General features: G+C 38.4%; 1 protein-coding gene across 1 annotated transcript in view; it reads left to right on the plus strand.

Annotated features, from left to right (window-relative positions):
* The window catches only part of LAMA2 (laminin subunit alpha 2), a 772,405-nt gene that overhangs the window by 732,652 nt on the left and 18,685 nt on the right, over positions 1-21,068 (plus strand). The window contains exons 53-57 of the mRNA XM_044291170.1: positions 2,554-2,730; positions 4,793-4,938; positions 12,475-12,651; positions 14,304-14,454; positions 16,165-16,224. Of these exons, the coding sequence (XP_044147105.1) occupies positions 2,554-2,730; positions 4,793-4,938; positions 12,475-12,651; positions 14,304-14,454; positions 16,165-16,224 (711 nt within the window). The remainder of the gene's footprint in view (positions 1-2,553; positions 2,731-4,792; positions 4,939-12,474; positions 12,652-14,303; positions 14,455-16,164; positions 16,225-21,068) is intronic.

A 21,068-nucleotide genomic window follows, 5' to 3' on the forward strand; every position in this document is an offset into this window, starting at 1 on the left:
TACGACTTATCCTGACAAAGCAAGCCCTTATATGGCTGCAGTGACGAAAAAGTTAAAAAGTTATACCTCTTGAAATGTGACAAAGAAAAAAAATTGCTTGGTCATTAAGGCTGGTCACTAAACGATTAATGGCCACACAACACCTTCATTACCACACAGCCATTAACAATGCAGGCCGACTAAACAGTGAAGTCTTCATTTGCTTAATTATTTCTTCTGCAGCCCGATACTTAACTGCAGCAGAGCCACAACATGACTGTGCAATGTGGTCGTACCCTAGGAAGTACCTGTAGCAGGTCATACTTGGAATTCGGCTCCTTTCCACCATGAACACCTTTGATAGCAATTGAGCTCATGACATTAATCAGGTTTTCAAACCATGTACAGTTAACACCTGTCCACCACTGGAGTCCCACCACTGGAGTACACGCTGAATACTAAAACAGGGTTCCGGAGCCCACTATCCCTGCTAACTAAACCACAGCAGAGAGGCTCCATGATGCTGATGAAAAAAGCAGAGTACAGCGCTTAGCTGATTCCCTCAGCCCTATAGATGATGAATTGAGTTGTTCAAGTCTTGTGCACAGCTCAAGCTTGAGATGAAATCTCATCCATATACATTATGGACCAAACATAAAAGTCGTAGGCCGCTGTTTTCTATGGCAGTTTTGAAAAGGGGCACTGAAAAGTGGGAAAAAAATGTATTCAGAAATTAATATACTGTCTTCTATATGGCATTACAGCTAGAGTATGAAGTTAAATATCAAAACAGGTATAAAAACAAGATTGTTTAAGGTGTTGGTAAAACTCAGCAGGACATCTGGCTCTCCATTGGTCTTTGTGAGAGCAAATTCTAACAACTCTTGTGGCAGTTAATTAAACTTATTTTTCAGACTGAGCATCTTTGAAAAAATAAAGAGATTTATAATCCTGTTACATTTTGTTCACAGCCGGTTTACTGCATTATAATATTACCTGTATGCTTTTCAGCAGAGATCATTTCACATGGTTTATGGATTAGACTTCTGATGAAGGTTGTAAAACAACTTTATTATAAGCAACAAATAATGAGATAATACTGTCATGTATTCGCACCTTCACATAGACCATGCTGTTGTAATATTTTTTATCCACTCTGTGCTATACTACACAGAATATTCACTATATTCATTGCAAAGTCACTAAATAAAAGACTACATTACATATAAAGTAGCTACATAGCTGACAATGTTAAAAAATATACATGTCTGTCAAGTGTAACTAATCCTACAGTCTCTGCGAGTAGAGTCAACCAGTCCTACTCAGATTGTAGGACAGGTTGCTGGTGGCCATTTTAATTCATTCACAGAGAAGCCCATTAAGGGGTTAAGAACAATAATAAATAACTAGAATAATAGGTTTCATAGCATATTCATCTTTACCATAATCATCACACTGTAGCTTTCCCAAACCTATACAAATGAATACATGAGTATATATTCCATAGAGGCAGGCCATGCACCTTCTATGAGTCCAATAACGATTGGCAACGTAGGCCATGTTTATTGAATCCCTTACTTTAATGGATGGCGAGAACATGTGCTGGGATCTGTTCTTCACTGGTTTTACAGTGCTAACAAGAGTGTGTGGAATTAGCTCATGGAAAGGACATGGAGGCAAAACAGTCATCAGGTTATCTTGTCCTAGATGGATATGGTGTTGGAATGGTCATGATACCAAGTATCTGGAAAACCTCACGTCTAAGTTTTTCCCATTCCAACAAAATGAAATGAAGACAATCCCTTTATAAACAGGTCTGGCCTTTCTAAGCGGTTATCATAAGAAAAAAGCTGCTTCTAGGCATACAGTGCTGAATTACAAGAAGACCAAGCTATGAGATAACTCTTTGTGTTACATAGTACATACTGCATAAGTATAAGTCCAGCTAAATAATTTCTAAACAATAGAATGCTCCACATGTATTAGTCATTCAAGAATATAAGAAAGGAACAATAGGAGTACCAAATGTCTCTTATTCATACCCATCCTTTGTCCAACCATATGCATTGAAATGCCACATAAAATAGTTAGGGGAAGTGATCCATATCAATAGAATAAGTATCCTCATCCAAACCCTCCAGTTCCAGCAGGACAAGCTGAACATCTAATGTGTATGATGTTGACTTGGTTCTCCACGGATGGCAAATGTTGAATTACAAGATTGTCAATCCTATGTTCTCAAAGGAAATAAGCCAATGCCAGAGGTGTCTGGCAGCAGTTTAATCCCCTCTCCTTAATGGAGAACAAATGCACTTTCAGTCAAGAGTGTATGTTTTATAGGAGGATCGGCCTAAAGTGTAGGACCACCTTTAGCATGGATCAGTTATGTATACCCCCAAGGCTGGTTGATATTACCAAAATGATTTACTCTACTTTATTCTTTTAGGCATATGGGGGTCAGTTATCTCAACATTTTGTACATTTGTTTAAATATGACATATACAAAGTAATTTTCAGTTTAATCTACATTAAATATTATGTGTAAATAGCTGTTTGGTTTTCTTTCATTTACAGAAAGTGCTATCAGTCAGTTTTTCAAAACCTGGTTATATAGAAGTGCCACCAGTATCAATGGATGTCGGGACAGAAATTACACTATCATTCAGCACCAAAAATGAGTCTGGAATGATATTATTTGGCAATGGAGGATCTCTTATTTCACCAAGAAGAAAGCGTAGACAAAGTGGACAGGTAAAGAAAAAATGTGATGTTTTTTTTTCCTAAAAGGAACAAATAGAACACAGTGGGGAATTATCATTCTCCTTATCACAAATTTTTTGCTTTTTTCTAGTCCCAATTTGCATTTTATGCTGCCCTTGCCAAGTCTACAAAAAGGTGCATGACAAGGGTGGAGTAAGAGCATTACAAGGGCAGTGCCATCGGCCCAGCTAATTCATCATTATTTACTCCACAAATAGACATAAATAATGACTCTGAGCTGCCATATATTAGAACTGGAGGAGGCAAGTAATTTATGACAAGGCCCTATGAAGGCTGGTGTAGCACACACCAGCCTTGGTAAATCAGGGGCAGGGCCAATGTTTCTTCTTATATTTTATCTTTATACTTAGCTTTACACATATTTTTATCCACAAGACATAGGCAATTAAGAAACATTGCCTACATTCTTTCTAACTTTTCAGTTCCAATAAAATTTTCAGTTCCCCAAGTCGTACTGATCTTTCCCTGTCTTAAGGTGCCATTCATTCATTTCAACTCTTGCATACAGTGCATGGCTGTGTTCTATGCCATTGCCAAACACCTATGGCAGCAGTTTATCTGTTACCAAAAAAAGAAGAAACCAACCAATAACCCCCCCCCCCCCCCAAAAAAAATAGGAAAACACTCATATAAAATATATGCAGTTTCTTTAATAATTAAAGTATACACAAAAAATAACGTAAGGCACAAGGTCATGAGAAAACGGGGGACCTTGTGTAACGGGGAAATTGCCCCCACCCTCACACGTACCGCAATAACAGAGACAAACCAGAAAATCTGACAATAATCAACCACACATAATGGGCCCAATAATAAATACCCATACATTACATATGACTAGATACATACCCAAATAGATAGATGTAAATTGTATCCACTGCCACCAATACTGTGTCAATGTGACCGCGTAAAGAATCATTGACCAGCCACCAATTACTAAAAAGCAAGGGGTCTGGTCACAGCTATACAGACTTATAATCAGGCGAAGACACAGCAGTGGTAGGTATACTGCAACGATCACATATTCATAATCACACGAGAAAAAGACATAGGAGTGTATCAATTATGATGTGTGGTAGCGCCAGAAATCTGGGCAGAGCAGTACCTCAATGCTCGTTTCGCCTGGAAAAGGCTTTGTCAGGAGGTACTGCTCTGCCCAGATATCTGGCGCTACCACACATCATGGGTAATTGATACACTCCTATGTCTTTCTCTCGTGTGATTAAGAATAAGTGATTGTTGCAGTATACCTACCACTGCTGTGTCTTCGCCTGATTATAAGTCTGTATAGCTGTGACCAGACCCCTTGCTTTTTAGTAATTGGTGGCTGGTCAATGATTCTTTACGCGGTCACATTGACACAGTATTGGTGGCAGTGGATACAATTTACATCTATCTATTTGGGTATGTATCTAGTCATATGTAATGTATGGGTATTTATTATTGGGCCCATTATGTGTGGTTGATTATTGTCAGATTTTCTGGTTTGTCTCTCTGTTATTGCGGTACGTGTGAGCGTGGGGGCAATTTCCCTGTTACACGGGGTCCCCGGTTTTCCCATGACCTTGTGCCTTACGTAATTTTTTTGTGTATACTTTAATTATTAATAAAACTGCATATATTTTATGAGTGTTTTTCTATTTTTGAGGGGGTTATTGGTTGGTTTCTTCCTTTTTTAGTTATAGTATTGTACACTAGACCCCAGTGTATCATATATATACAGTACTGGAGTTCTCTTATTGGTTGTTCTAATTAGCAGTTTATCTGTTGCCAAAACAAATTATCAACATTCACATTTAGCATCATCTGTTGGGGAAAGTCCAGAGGACCCATACACATAAGACAGTCAACCGAAATTGGTGGGTTCAGATTACTTTCTCTTGTGAAGGGGGTTATTTAGTTGAATCTATTCAACATTTGTGATTTGGTTCTTTATTAAAAAGTTATACCCATTCAATAATTTTGATATTTAGTATTCTAATAAAAAACATGACTTACTTTAAAACTTACCTCTTTTATATTTATTGTTCAGGCTTTTTATGCAGTTCTGTTAAGAAAAGGCAAGTTGGAAGTTGCTGTCTCAGGATCTAAAGAACCACATCAAATAATCATTAGACCCGAAAAAAAAACATTTCATGATGGTAAAGAACATTCCATCCGAATAGAAAGATCAAGAAAGTAAGCATAATTCAAATGATATCCTGAAGCTACTGCCAGTATTATTATTAGTCTCATTGATATACTGTATAACTTTATCTTCCCTTGAACCCAATATAAGGATTAGAGCTCCAGCTCCTCAGCTTTGACATTGGTCTAGGACATTAGGTCTCCTTTACACACAGTTTTAGTGTTGGTGTTTTTCTGGGCCAAAAATAGCCTAAGCATTTTGTTTTTCTTGTAGCTTTTTTGAGGAATTTTTGCCCATATATAATATTTTACCACCTGCCATTTTTAAATGATTTTGATTGCAATGCCTAGCATTTTTTAAAAGAAAGTATGTGCCCCCGTGATGTCACTTCTTCTGTAGAGCTTTATGGTTAAAAAAAAAATTATTACAAAAATGCCAACACATGTTACACATGCATATTCTGAAGCTGCAAAAAATCCAATGGAGATCTGTGTGAGAAAAATAGAAGGGAATTTGGGTAAAAAACATCAAACACAGGTAATGCTGTGATTAGAAAAAACACCATTGACCCAAAAGACACACATAAAAAATGCCTATATGTCCTGCATTGAATGTTTCCCATGGACTTCCATGCAGCAACTGGAGCTGGTGTTTCTAGCCTCAAAAAGCTGATAAAAATTGTGACCTGAACAGTATATAATAGTCAAGTATAGTATATACACAGAAATAATGGTGTCACCTTTTCCCAATTTTTGGGGGCTTCACAGTAGTAACTGCATTGTTTTACGCGCATCTGCCATTTCATCACGTGTGTAAATGTTTTATGCCAGTCTATGATATCCCCTGCTGCTAGAGGATACACCTAATTTATGACAAGGTGCAGGCCTTGTCATAAATTAGGTACTTCCTCTGGCAGTCCATGTGCCTAAATAAAATCTAGGGCAGCTCAGAGATGTGATAGATTTCTGTCTCTTTCCAGGAAACTGGCATACATGAAGATACATTTTTGCCACATTACTTCTGAACCTCTGGTCTCTTTGCAACTACCGCGCCCTTTGCTTTTTGATTGACTTTAGGAGAAGTCAGGGCCAAATGTGAAGACTAGCGTTGATCGCGAATATTCTAATCGCAGATTTTTATTGCAAATATTGGCATTTCAAGAATGCTCGAATATCTAGAATATAGTGCTATATCTTCATAATCGCCAATATTCGAGAATTTCTTTCATCAGTACCCATGATCCCTCACTGCTTCTTGCTTGTGGGCCAATGAGAAGGCTGCAATCTTTGACTTTAGGAGTAGTGTTTATCGCAAATTTTAGTATCACAAATTTTTATATGACGAATATTCACCCAAATATTTGCAAAATATCACAAATTCGGATATTGCCCCTACTGCTCATCACTAGTGAAGATGTTTTTCTTGCCTGACCCTGTCAATCAAAGTACAGAGGGCAGAGAGCTTACAGAGAGAGCAGGGCCTCTAGGAATATTGGTAATCCCCCATTGCTCCTAGAGGTTAATTTGCATATATTAGAATGTGCAAAAGGTCAGTCAATTCCATAGGTACAAATCTGCTAACAGGTGCCCTTTAATCTTCAAAGGGCATACAACTTGATTTGAATTTGTTAGAGTAACAAATGGAAGACATCTTTTAATACTCATTATGCCCCTTGATTTATGCAACGTGCCTGCTCTCTTCCAGAAGTTTGTGAATCATGTCTTCCATGACCTGCTCAACTCTTGTGTTGTAGTATACCTAGATGACCTATTTTCCCTGGACTTGTTCACATACCGGAGACATGTTTGTATCATCCCACAATAGCTGCAAAGCTTAAAAAAATGTCTGTTTAAAAAAACATCCTTACCCTTCCTGAGTTACATCATTTCTGACACGGACATACCCATGGATCCAGAAAACCTCTCAGCGGTACTGGAGTTGCCCCATCCTACTGGCCTGCATGCTATTCAGTGGTTCTTTGGCTTAGCCAATTATTACCATCAATTTATTCTCCATGCTCACCTCTCCTCTGCTGTTACCCACAAAAGATTGAATGCCAGGCAGTGTACACACAAAGACAGTATTCCAGGCCCTCAAACAGGCCTTCTCGTCTGCCTTGATTTTGCACCATCCAGATATCTTGAAGCAGTTTTTCCTGAGGGAAGATGCCTCCTCAGTGGGTGCTGAAACCTCACTCGGAAGAGTTCCTCTGGTAAGATGGTCACTTGTGGCTTCTTTCCAAAATCCTTCTCCTCAGCTGAATGCAACTTTTTTTTATCAGTAACAGAGAGTTAGGGTACTTTCACATTAGCGGCAGGGGACTCCGGCTGGCTGTTCCAGCGGGTGAACAGCCTGTCGGATCCGTCCTGCCACTAGTTCACGTGTGCCCCCGGACTGCTGCTCCGTCCCCATTGACTACCGGCACAGAGAGGCAGTCCGGGGGCACACGTGAACTAGTCTTACTGGCAATTAACATGGCTTTAAAGGAGTGGTGTCACCTACTAACGTGAGCCAGTCATTCAGTTGCTATCTTCACTAACCATAAAAACCTGACCTACATCAAGCCTGCCCAGTGGCTCATACCAAGTCAAGCTTGTTCTTCTCCAGGTTTGATTTCTTCCTGCATTTCACTTTGAAAGAAAATAATTCTGATGCTCTGTCCTGTTCCAGTTTGCCTCAGATCATTTAAAAAAATCTTCGGCCCGGAGGAAATGGTGGTGTTTCTGGATCTTGTTTTATATAGCTTCTTCTTTGAATGATACAGATTGCATTTGTGGATTGCACAGCTGTCTTCACAAACAATGATTTCTTGAAGTGTTCTTGAGCTCATGCAATGTAAATAATCATATCTGTTTTTAAGGCAGTGCCACCTGAGGGCCTGTAGATGACAAGCATCCAATATTGACCGTCAGCCTTGTCCCTTGCACACATAAATTTTTCAGATTGTCTGAATATTTTGATGATATTATGTACTGTACATGGTGGTATATTCAAAATGTTAGCACTTTTACATTGAGGCATATTTTTATGAAATTGTTTCGCCATTTTTAGATGCAGTGCACTTTTACGTAGATTGGTGAACCTCTTCCCATCTTTGTTTCTGAGAGACTCTGCCTTTCTAACATGCTCCTTTGGCATTTAGTCATGTGACTTAGTTGCAAATAGCTCCTCCAGCTTTTTTTTTTTTAAATTAGGCCCTGCCTTTGGTTTACCCCTATTCCATCTTTTTTGAGATGCATTGCAGCCATCAAGTTCTAAATGGGTAATTTTTTTTCCATGAAATGGTAAAATGTCTCATCAGATATGTGTTCTATGTTCTGTTGTGAAGAAAATATAGTTCTATGAGATATGCAAATCATTGGATTCTGTTTTTAATTACATTTATTTACATTTTATACAGCGTTCTAATTTTTTGGGAGTTGTGGTTGTATTTGTGGAACACATTTTTCTCTCACATTGTGTCTGATTGGGAAGTGCAGTTCACCTCTAGGTTTTGAAGAGCTACTTGCAAGCTATTGGAGGTCTAGCTGGACTTTTCTTCTGCCTGTCATCCACAATCTAATGGACAAGTGGAGCAGGTCAATCAAATTAAGATCAATTATCTGCAACATTTCACTTCCACACGTCATGATTATTGGTCGGTTGCTTCTCAGGACTGATTTTTCATATAACAATCATTCTAGTGAATCCTCCAGGAAGACTCCCTTCTTCATTGTTTATGGCCATCAACTAAGAGTGCCTCTGCTGTTAACTATGTCCTCAGTTGTTCTTGCCTTGACTGCACTGTCAGGAATTTCTGCCAGATCTGGTAAGAGACAAAAACTTCCTTGCTACAGGCGTCTGCTTGTATGAAGAAGTTCTCAGATCATTACCGCAGGTCTCCGCCTCAGTTCTCTGCTGGGCCAAGGTCTGTCTTTTCACAAGGAATATTATACCGAAAGTTACATACTATAAGTTTGCTCCTCATTTTATTGGTCGTTTTGAATGGTTGAAGAAATTTTACTTGGTTTGCTACAAACTGCACATTTGTGCCTCATTATGTGTTCCCGACTCCTTTTATGTGTCTCTTCTTAAACCTGCTGTGTTAAACCACTATTCCAGAATATCTATTGCTGACTCCTCCCTGGACAGGTCTGAGAATTTGTACAAGTTGAAGAATATCTTGGGAATGAAGAAGGAAAAACCTTTTTTTGATTGACTGGAAAGGTTTTGGCACGGAGAAGAGGTCTCATTTCAGCAAATGACATTTATCATGTAGAGAAAGTTAATACAAGGCACTTACTTATATATTGTGATTGTCCATATTGCCTCCTTTGCTTGCTTGATTCATTTTTTTATTGCATTATACACTGCTTGTAACCAGGTGTTATGACCACCTTGTAATTCAGCAGCCGTGACTAGTGTTGAGTAAAGCAAAGCATTCAAAGCCAAATTCAGTCCAATGTTTAGGAAAACTTTGATTCACAACTAATCAGAATTTCCTCATGCTTGGTGGTAACAAATCAGTTTTTCCTAAAATGGCAGCTGCACGTGTTACAAACTGAAAGTAAGAAGCCCGGGAGTGCAAGATCACCCACAATGCCGTGCAGCCAGCCAATTCACAGATAGCCATCCTCTTTGATGTCACAGCCCTATAAAATCCTCATAGTGCATGGTCTCTGCCATTCTCATGTGATCTGAGCATAGGAAGAGACATGGCAAGAGCCCATCGGCTATTGACAGTGTTGCTGAAAATTATTAATAGAAAAATATTGGAGAGGGAGCGTGCAGGGAAAGTTCAGGGAGACTTATTCTGTATCATTTTTATTTATTCAAACATACCTATTCCTATATCAGCCGTAAATGTAATTCAATACCATATCGATGGACAATTCCATAAGATAGAAGCCTTTATTATTCTGGTGCCAGTGTGCCAACCAATACCATCCAGTCTGCACCCCTTAGGGGGGACAGGTTTTAATGATGACCATCCTCATCTTTTGCTGGCTTTACTTCTTCCAAATCATCCTTAAAGCTTCCACATCCTAGAAAAGTCAGAAAGATGCATAGAGAAGAGAATCTGGATGCTCCTGATGACATATTCTCATCGATATTACATTATGTGGAAAAGGAGGAAAAGCATATGGCAGAAGAAGGGCTCCCACCTGTAGGGCAAAAGAGTTCTGGGGTTGAGAAGTGGGTATGCCAGAGCTGATTAATATTCATTGTTAACTGTCAAATAACCTGAAGGAGATTGCACATCACAACAGAGACAATATGCAAATTGTTGACACAACCTAACCAGCCCAACCCCATACCAGCAACAGCCCCTGTTTAAAGGTGCCATGTGGCCAATAACAATGAAGAAGAACTATACAGTGCAGTCTTCATTATTAAATGAAAGACAGCTATGGGCTAATTGCCCATGTGGTTCTTCAATGTAGCATGGCCGCAACCCTCCTGCAGCACAGTCACTCCATCTGGCCGTACCCTAGGGCAGAGTGGCCTGGGTGTACCTGATTTATAGTGATCCGTGACAAATTAATTCATAACAAATCGAATTTCTTGGCTTTCTTTGGCAAAGTTGCTGAATCAAATTTTTCTAAACTTCGCTCATCCCTAGCTGTGACCATGCTTGCACACTATGAGAAAAGGTGGCAGGCTCTCTGATGGATTGAAATGAATGTTGGATTTTTATGTTCGTTGTTAGGATCACGTTACACAAGAGATCTACATCATATCAATAGAAGCCAAGACTAGCCCTCAGATCACAGCAGAGATCTATCAGTGATTTGTTATCTTATGGCATAAAGTGACGCCATTTTAAAAATCATCCACAAACAGAAGTTATTCATAAACTTTCCATCGATAATCTCTTATACGAGACAATCAAGAGTTTGATTGAGGACAATACTGCTGTGTCTTTCTTAGCATAAGATAAGCATGTCATATGCAAGCTTTGAGTTCTTCCACTGCATGATGAAAAGCCAGGTATTCTTTTAAAAGATGGATAGAAATTTGTCCAACAGTCCAACATGAGAAAAAAATAGTTTTACAGTTGGTCAGTATGAAAGAATATTCACACTGAAATAACTTGAAAACTGGGGGCTGCCCCTGATGTTGGGGACATCCACATAGCCGCTGCATACTCCCTTCTATTCTGCGAAGACTCAGTCAGGATAGGTATAGTTAAGACATCACTATATCTTTTGTGTACTTTTACATATTGAAAAAATATATATATAATATAAAATATGTTTGGTTTCCTTTGAACTTTCTGGAGACTGCATTGTTAGGCAGATATAATTGCAATGATTATACACCCACTCCCTGTAAAACTTGCTGGAATAACTCTTTTGTCATGCATAGTAAATGAACACATAACTCTATTATCCACGTCTTCAATCAGAAAGTAAACACCTATTTTAGATTCAGATGAAAATAACACCCCATCCTTGTTTGTCCAAACTATGGTTGTATTAAATAGGAGACAGCACAGTTAGTACACTCCCATGCACATTGTTTTTTACATTGCCCTCTAAAGTCACCTGTAGGGTGATACTTTTCACATCCAGCTCACATCTAATTCTTGCATCCTACAGTGTAAATATTCAAAAGCCAGCTGATTTGTCATTTAACTAAAATGGAAGTGTCTCCCTCCTGGAAATAATCCGAGCAGATGTGTCCCCCATGCTGTTTTACCACTAAATGTAATCATGTTACATAGCAAGACTATGCAAAGCCTGTCCTATACCCAAGCCACTTTCCTCTGCACTCTGGTGCATGCTAAACAGATGGAATCAGCTTCAAATCAATTTCTAAAATGTAGATCAGATAATTAGCAGAACATTTTATCATCGCATACTCTGCTGTGCCGAAAGACAATCTTCAACAGGTTCTTACGCTAATTGTATTAACATAAAGTTTCAGATAAAATGGAAGCTGTAATAATAATAATCTTTACTTATATAGCGCCAACATATTCCACAGCGCCTTACAATTCAGGGGTTCATGTACAAACAGTCATAAATAACATAGCAACAGGCAAGTCCATTATTACAACAAGAGGAATGAAGGCCCTGCTCACAGGAGCTTACAATCTATGAGGGGATAGGGGTGACACAGAAGGTAGAAGTGCTTGTTATGTACGATAGTCCAGCCATCTTGGGAGAATAGGGGAGCAGATATAAAGCCACATGAGCCGGTCAGCAGCCAATATACAAAGTGCTTCTGGGTGCAGTGGAGGCTCCGCTTCAGAGAATGATAAATGGGCTATGGGAGGTTAGATCAAGGTGATAGGCCACCCTGAAAAGATGTGTTTTTAGTGAACGCTTAAAACTGTGCATGTTGTGGTTAATTCTGATTTTATGGGGTAGGGCATAAGCTGTAAGATTCTTGCAGTCATCCTACAATCAAAATAGAATCAGAGAATAAGAGAAGAACCAAATTTGGGATTAGGTCTGAGTTATTAAAATATGTAGTAGTATGCTTAGCGGCTGAATCTAACATATTGTGATATCTTCAACCATGAGCCGTGCCCACATTTGTATTTCTGTGATGTTCTGGTTCACTTGACTCATTTAATTCTTTTATATATTTTTTTCCAGCATACTAACAGTACAAGTCGATGAGGATAGAAACCAGACACTGAAATTACCAGCTAGCTATTCCATAAGTGTGAAAAAGCTCTTTGTAGGTGGAATCCCGTCTGATGTACAATTTCCCCACTACAAGAGCATACCGCCATTTGAAGGATGCATTTGGGACCTATTAATCAATGCAGTGTAAGCTTTACGATACACACATTTTGTACAGTCTAGTCAAATTATCCTGTTAAGCAAGCTGTGTTATAGCGTTTCTATGAAGGAAACATTTAATTAGATGATACCTTTTCGTATAGTTGAATTGTTTTAAACAGGAAGGTGAAGTTACTAGTGCTGAAAAAATTCTGCAATTGTTAAATACTCTGTGTCAAAATATAGTCCCCATGTGTAGATCTTGGGGTCCGTGTCTGCAGACTTATATTCTGTTGATGCACATATTTATATGACTTCCACTCAAAAGTCCCATTTGAAATAACTGTGGTCTTTAAGCTGCCAATGCTCCAAGACTGGATTTATTATACCTCAAATTACTGCGGTTTTGCAATGTGGGTATTGGCCAAAAAACAAGCATCACTATTTGTTAATGCTGTAGCGTGGTGATAAGTGTTTGAGTTTGCATGTAGAGATTCCGGGTTTGAGTAGTGAAAAAGTCTTCTAGATTTTTTTCTTCCACATTTAACCCATAAAAAGTCTATATCCTTATCATAGCAGTAAAGGAGGATCGGCACTCACTGTTAATAATAATATTACTTTGCTTATTGCCTCATATTAGTCTAATATATGGCAATAAACAGAGTAATATTATTACTAACAGTGAGTGCCGATCCTCCTTTACTGCTACCTTCACGGGACGCCAGCCCTAGAATACGGGCACGCCACTTTAAACTTACCTTTGTGCCGATCGATATGGTACATATATATATATATATATATATCCTTATCATATTGAGAATAATATTTTTAGGCTAAAAAAATAAACACATTATTGCTGGTTTCGTTATAATCATGTATTGTACCTGTGAATAAACCAGTAATAGGCTTTAGTTTTTTAAGACTAAAAAAAAAAGATCTTAATATATAGTAAGGCCTTTAATTGTTATTATATGATTATATATTATTTATTATAGTATAGCCTTTTATTATGGGTTAAGTAAGAGAAAAATAACAGAACAAAAAGTTTATGCAAATCTCTCATGGGAACTGAACTTCGGGTTTCTACGTGCATGGCAGACAACTTACCACCAAGCTATAATATTACCTCACAGAGAAGCCTGTTTTTTCTATGCTCAGAAGCTAACACATATTAGTGGCGTCTTTATAATCATATATTGTGCTTGTGAATACAGCAGTAATATGTATATTCGATTTCTGAGCAGATCTCAGTGTGGTATATGATACGTAGATGCTAGGACACAGCTCTACCCTCAGCACGTCTAGCCCTGTAAATCAAGGGGAGGGGGAGTGTGCAAAGCACAGGGGGTGTTACAAAGCAGTGCTCAAAGGATTCAGCGCCCCCTCCTGGTGCTTGAACTTCTCAATTGCATATAAATAAAAACACAGATATCTCGGCAGCTGTTTATCATACAGACAAAATAAAGGTATAGTTTTTATCAACATGAGGAGCCCTACCAGGCAGTATGTCTGGGTTAATCGGGTTGATCCTGGTGACAGAGCTGCTTTAAATTGTTCTCTAATGGAAATTTGCTGTTCTTACACTAAAGGCAATATACAGTATATCATGTCACATAACATGACAAGCAAGTTGTATGCACTAGTTTTGAATAAGCTAAATCCTCGCATAAATCCTTAAATATTCCTTTTTGTCCTATTAGGCCAACAGACTTTGCACAACCTGTATCATTTGAGAATGCAGATATTGGACAGTGCCTTACACAGGAGCAAGATGGAGGCATAGACCAAGATGGATCTCAAGAATCAGCCACCAAGCCACCACAGGTCATCCCGGGTCCTATCCCATCAAGTGTAAGTACTTTGTTACAGTATATTAAAAAGTAGATCATTTATCTTTTAGAAACAGATGTAGATTTACAAGACTTAAGGGCACAGAATCATATCACATTTTAACCAGCTTTTCAGCATCTTTAAGACTGCAGCACATAGTAATGGTACCCAATTTTACAGACCAGGTGAAATATCTTTACAATTTACCTAAATACTACTTTACCTTTAACCACCTATAGACTCAGCTTGTTAATGTTGATTACTGAATGCCAAATGTTTAGTTGAAAGGCCTATGGTGTACCTTCCCCCCAATAAATCTTACCATGTGGTTGTCCTGGGATCCATAAATCTCCAGATTGTCTTGGCCTTCTTCCTTCAGGTCAGAATGCCCTTAATATTTGCATGGAGTGATGTCATGTACATTAGTAATCTCTAAAAATTGATTTTATTTCCTCCAATGTTTTCGCAATTCTATAAGAGGAATTGTATATCTCCAAGAGGAATAAAAAATCGCATATTATTTTATAAATTTACTTTTTAATAAAAAAATCTCTATTTATCTATTTTGGCACTAATCTCTTTTTATGGATTACTAGATTGTCATGAAACGACTGGCTGTTCTAAAATTCACATAAACTGTGGCGATTTGGCATATGAGTTTTAGTAGACAGCATGCGTGCTATAATGTAACAAGGGCTGAATTTATATTGCTTGCATTATGTAAGCAGAGTCAGACTGGGATGCAATGGGCTCAAAATTATGTCAACTTAAAATAGGGTTAGTTTCTACTGAGCAGGCTCAGACAGGTCCACAGGGGAACAAGTGAATCCCCTGGTGGGCCCCTGAGTAAGGTGGGCCTCTAGTCCTTGACCGCTTGCACAAGTGGCACATGGAAAAGTAGTGCGACTGCATCTTATACAGATAGGCAGTGTACAGCATCTCAACCAACGTATGTTCATATAAAAACCTGGGTAGATTATTTATCAAACTAGTTTATTATAATAGATGCATCAGCTGGCTGAGGTGACTGATGGGTAAAAGGGAGGACAGTTAGTATCCTCATTCCCCTGCGACCCACCTTCTTGAAGTCAGTGTAGGGACCCCCATAATTAATCATCTTGTAGCGTCTTGTTGCTGCCTGCCGCTCTATGAGCAGATATCAGAATGTAGCTGTAAAATGGGCCCCCAGAATTAATTTTACTGGTGTACCCTTGGCAACCCACTCTGCTGCTGGGCTTTTGATCTCCATTATTGTGTTTGGGTCTGGACCCATCAGAAGTTCCTCTGGTACTCTGGTGGCCCAGCCCTAAGTTATGTGTAACCCCAGGTCATACAACAAGCAGATATTTGGCTCCTGTGACATTGGTCTAAGAATGTTACTTGTCTGCCTGAAGTTACATGAAATGAATGCAACTGATACAAACGAGATCATGCAAGAAAAACTATTTTTGCCTTGGAAGTATATGCGTTCACAAGTCTTTATTAATGTGTTTCTAAATTGATATATTTATATTTAACTTATTCATACAGCTAGTTATCATGATGCCTCTATGTAAACTGTTAGATAACTCAATGATGTATATGAAATGTACTAGTTCATAGTGTTTATTGAAATACAATGTGAACGCATTATATTCACTGAAATGCTACTCGTGCTAGACTTGTGTTGATTTTGCCTTGTAAGTATGGCGATTCTAACAGCTGCTTTGCCTCTTATTTGCTGCACCGTAGGAGCCTGACACCACTGAAGTGAAGAGTGCCAATATCACAGATGAGCTTGATTCTACAACGGTATCCATTCCCTCTTGCCTGCTTAATGTAGTTCTTTATCATTTCTCTGTATTAGCTTTCCAGTGACACAGACCTAATCATTTCGATTTACTTCTTCTTTTATTCCTGTGTACTGAGAGCAGAATGGAGGATATGACAGGACTGCCTCAACTTACAATTATCTTCCAGGGTCTCCTATATCAAGAGAAATGGAAATGTGTCCTAGTGTGCCAGACTAGAAAATGTCTCTGCCAATCTACACAATCACAATAGGCATGGGGTTCAATCAGAAATGGGGTTCTTCTGATTACTGCTTACATCAGGAACATACAATTTATCATTAAGCGAATATTTGAAGTCAGTTTTTCTTGAGTACTTTATTCCACATTTATCAAATGTTGTTTGATAAATTTGTCTCATCCTTAAACCTAACACTTTTGTCTAGAAAATTTACTCCAGTTTTCCTGCTCCACTCTCCTACTGGAGTGAGAGTGCGATTTATTTTTGAAACTTAAAAAAAAAAATCTCAGTGATAACTATGGAGCCAAACTTATCAACATAGCTAAACATGACCACTTTCCTACCCATATTTTAAAACGAGAGTGAATGGTGTCAACATGCGAAAATAATCAAAATTGTTGTGCAAGAGAACCCAAAAAGTTACAAAAGACAAAGACTAATTTTATGACTTTTTGAAGACAAAATTCTGGAGTAAAGGCATGATAAATCAGGTCCATTGTCTTGTCTAGATAGAAACCAGAGCATAAAACATGAATAGGATCTGGACATGTTTAAAGTTGATTGCCTGGCGTTGAATGCCAAATAGCTTCAAATTTCTGTGCTGATTGCCTTTCTAATATGCCTTTAAAGTATTCAGAGCAACAGTATTTTCTTATACAGAACCCCAAACATACTATAGATTTAACAAAACAATATGCTACCTAACTGCTGTCAGGGGAAGCTAAAGAGCCTACTGCATAATGACTTAGTATTGAGTTAAATGCATAAGGATATGCAGGTATGTTGTAGGCTCCCTCTAGTAGTGGCTGCCAGCATGTTATCTTTTGAATATACCATATATGTCACCCTATAAGATGCACCTGCCGATAAGACGCGCCTAGGCTATATTTTTCATCAGACCACAGCTCATAGCCCCTTTGTTAATCAGACCTCAGCTCAGACCTCCAATGTTAACCCCTTCCAGACTGCCCTGTGTGTGTATATATGTCCTATCTGCACATATAAGTGCTGATCAGCATTGGGATTAAAGCTCCTGCAATCTAGCAGGTCAAGTCCCAGCTGACAGACACAGCAGGGACCCTGAGGAGAAAACAAGAGCAGTTTATTACCACTTCTGCCTTCTCCTGTGCTGTCAGTAGAGTGGTACCTGAGTTCATGGTGGAGAGCAGGAAGCGGCAGAGCCGCTTCTTATGTTAGTCCTGGTGATCACGTGACTGCCGTGGGTGTCTGGGACAGGGGCAGGAGCAGAGCTGCAGGGTCTAAGGAGACCATGATCAGCTCTGCCTATGTGTGAAGCCACAGGGGCTGCTTTCCCCTGTAACTGGGGCTCCTGTAGATGCCCCAGTTACAGTGGAAACTGTGGGGAAAAAAGGAAAAAATGTATGACCTCCTGGGGGACATATTATGTGGCAAAAATAATAATAATAATAAAAAATACAAATTAGAAAAAAAAATGATAAAATTCTGCGCTAACAGAAACCGTCACCATAGTCTCCCCGTTAACTCAAACCTATACATGCTACATATGAAAACATCACAAAAATAGGGAACCCATTGTAATAATTAATTTTTGTGTCATTTTTAATATTTAAGAAATAAAAAGCTATAATTAGAAAAAAAAAAAAAATTTTATAATTAGCGGTTTTCCTCCAAATTAAACCACCTAAAAAAAGGAAAAAAAATCTCTAAAAGTCTCTAAGTCTCAAATAAATAAATGTTTAAATTATTTTGGTAGTCAAACAAATAAAAAAGCTACAGTCACTTAACCACCACGTGCACAAAACATTCAGACCTTTTTTGGGCCCGGTCATGAAAGGGTTAATTAAACCCACAATCAGACCTCAGCTCAGATCCTCAATGCTCATAAGACCCATACCCCATTCCCATACCCCTCCACAACAATCAACTGTATTGCCGTCCTGAGGATAGAAAAACTGTGGAATAGTGAGAGACGAGTGCTTCCACAATGGAAGTGCTGATTACTTAATAGTGTCTGCTTGGCACACTCCCCTTTAGGTACCAAGGTGGTGCAACATACCATCACACCCTCTCCCAGTCCTAGAACCAGCCCTTTTCTTGATGGACTATCACCTGGTTAGCCAACTGCTATCTCACCCAATTCACCCTATACAGGGCTTGGCTTTTTTTTCTTGAGAAAAAAAGGATTAGGCATGTTGAAATCCAGTAACTGGATCCTTATGTCCCAAGACTTCTGCCTCACCATGTACAATTTGATGGTCAGTTGGTCTCACTAAAATTGTCATATATATATATATATATATATATATATATATATAATGTATATTGGCCAAACTTGGCGATTTGTTCAGATTAAGAGCAAACTTTAGATATCCTATAGCAAATGTTTGTGCATGTTTACTAACATATACTACCATCTAGAGAATACATTTTAGAAATTAAAATGTGCTGCTCAAAAGTAAGTTTTGCACAATAAACATAATTATGGTCCGCATCTGATCCGCATTTTTTACTAGTTGAAAGCAGACCCATTCACTTCAATAGGGCCGCAAAAGATGCGGACAGCACACCATGTGCTGTCTGCATCCGTATGTCTGTTCCATGGCACCACAAAAAAATAGAACATGTCCTAGCCTTGTCTGTTTTATGGACAAGGATAGGACAGTTCTATAGAGGGCAGGATATTCCGTTCCGCAAAACGCGGAACACACACGAAGGGTATCCGTGTTTCATGGATCTGCAATTTTCTAATCGCAAAAACAGTTACGGCCATGTTCATGAGCCCTAAAACCAAAAACCTTTGAATAAACCTCAAAAACATCCACATATTTTGTATCCCTATAACCAAAAGGTATAGTAAATAGTAAATAATGTAATGAACAAAAAATATAAAAAAAAATCACAAAATCTTAGTAATGCATTAGGGTGCAATTACCTGACATGTTTTGGATCACGTTTAATGTATTAGCTCGATAGTTAATTGTATATAGCTTATAATATTTAGGGTGTTGAACAAATAAAATAATTCTGACATTAGAGCATATAAACAACAAGCACTCCATTTTCAAATTTGCTTGAATATTTCCATACTTTTTGCAGTTACTTGTGTTTGTATGCAATTGACAAAAAAGGGAATCGATACTCACAGTTAGAAAGCCGTGAATAAAAATTCCAATCTATGAATAAAAAGCATTGGCCAAAAATATATTGCATATACAAGAGCAGCGACATAGAATATTGTTCTAGCTGACCTCACCCATCACAGTGTTTTAACAAATCTACAACACATGACTATTGCTGATATGAACACTGATTATTGCAAACAGGGAAATTTGGTCATTGTATAAGGGCCCAACAAAAAGTCCCCCTAATATGTCAATGGCCAGTGGTCTCACATGTTCAGTACCCAGGGGCAGGTGATTCTTACAATTGGTAAGATTGTAGTAGATTCTTCTTGTTCCCTGATAGAGTCCACGGAACACCAGTGGGCACCATAGCAAGTATACTATACTATACTATGTCTACACATAGAAATTATTCTTATTGAAAATTCATAATATTTTGTGTGAACAAACCCCTTTAATTTGGTAACTAAAAACTTTAAATATCTTCAGAAAAACTCAAATTTAAAGGCAACCTGTCACCGGGATTTTGGGTATAGAGCTGAGGACATGGGTTGCTAGATGGCCACTAGCACATCCGCAATACCCAGTCCCCAAATCTCTCTGTGCTTTAATTGTGCAAAAAAATAATAATTTGATACATATGCAAATTAACATATAAGAGTCATATCTTACTTGTGTGACCAGAGAAGAGTCTTATTTTCAAGCTCTGAATCATCTCATATGTATCAAATCGTTTTTATACACAATAAAAGCACACAGAGCTATGGGGACTGGGTATTGCGGATGTGCTAACGTCCATCTAGCAACCCATGTCCTCAGCTCTATACCTAAAATCCCGGTGACAGGTTCCCTTTAAAGTTTATCCTTGTTAGATCTTTGTCAATTGTAGTGTGTAAGCCCAGTCATACTGTTTAGGAGTAGTTTACGCATTATAGTAGGGATAGTATTTTGTAAAGTAGAAAACTTGAACTGTATACTGTATATAGCTAATATTTCTACTCTTTCTTTAAAACAATAAAGTTTTATTAAAGGGAGTCTGTCACCAGCATCCTCTATATCCAACTGTTTACATAGACACATAGCTGTAGTTTACCTGATTAAAAGCTCATTTTCTTTTGTTGCTCTGAGGATCTGTTCCCATTATGATACTTATTCTTAATATGTAAATTATGTCTTTAGTATATTTCTGTAGCCAGCCCTACCTTGGCTGTTTTGATTGACAGGGCCAGGCGATGAAAAGGCAGCAAGGGAGGGGCTGGCCAAAGAAATTAGTAAAGCTTGGGTACAGCAAGAGCAATGATGATTCCCTCATTGCACCATCTAATTTGCATATTAATCCCTGCAAGACCCTCAGATTTTCTGGTTTTGCATTTTTATTTTTTTACCTCTTGCCTTCCCAGAGCCACAACTTTTGTTATTTTTACATTCACATAGATGTATGAGTGCTTTGTTGGACAAGTTGTACTTCTAATGGCACAATTTAGTACAGCAAATGATGTAGTGGGTAAGATAGGGAAAAAA

This window comes from Bufo gargarizans, chromosome 4 (assembly GCF_014858855.1).
Source record: "Bufo gargarizans isolate SCDJY-AF-19 chromosome 4, ASM1485885v1, whole genome shotgun sequence".
Lineage (NCBI taxonomy): Eukaryota > Metazoa > Chordata > Amphibia > Anura > Bufonidae > Bufo > Bufo gargarizans.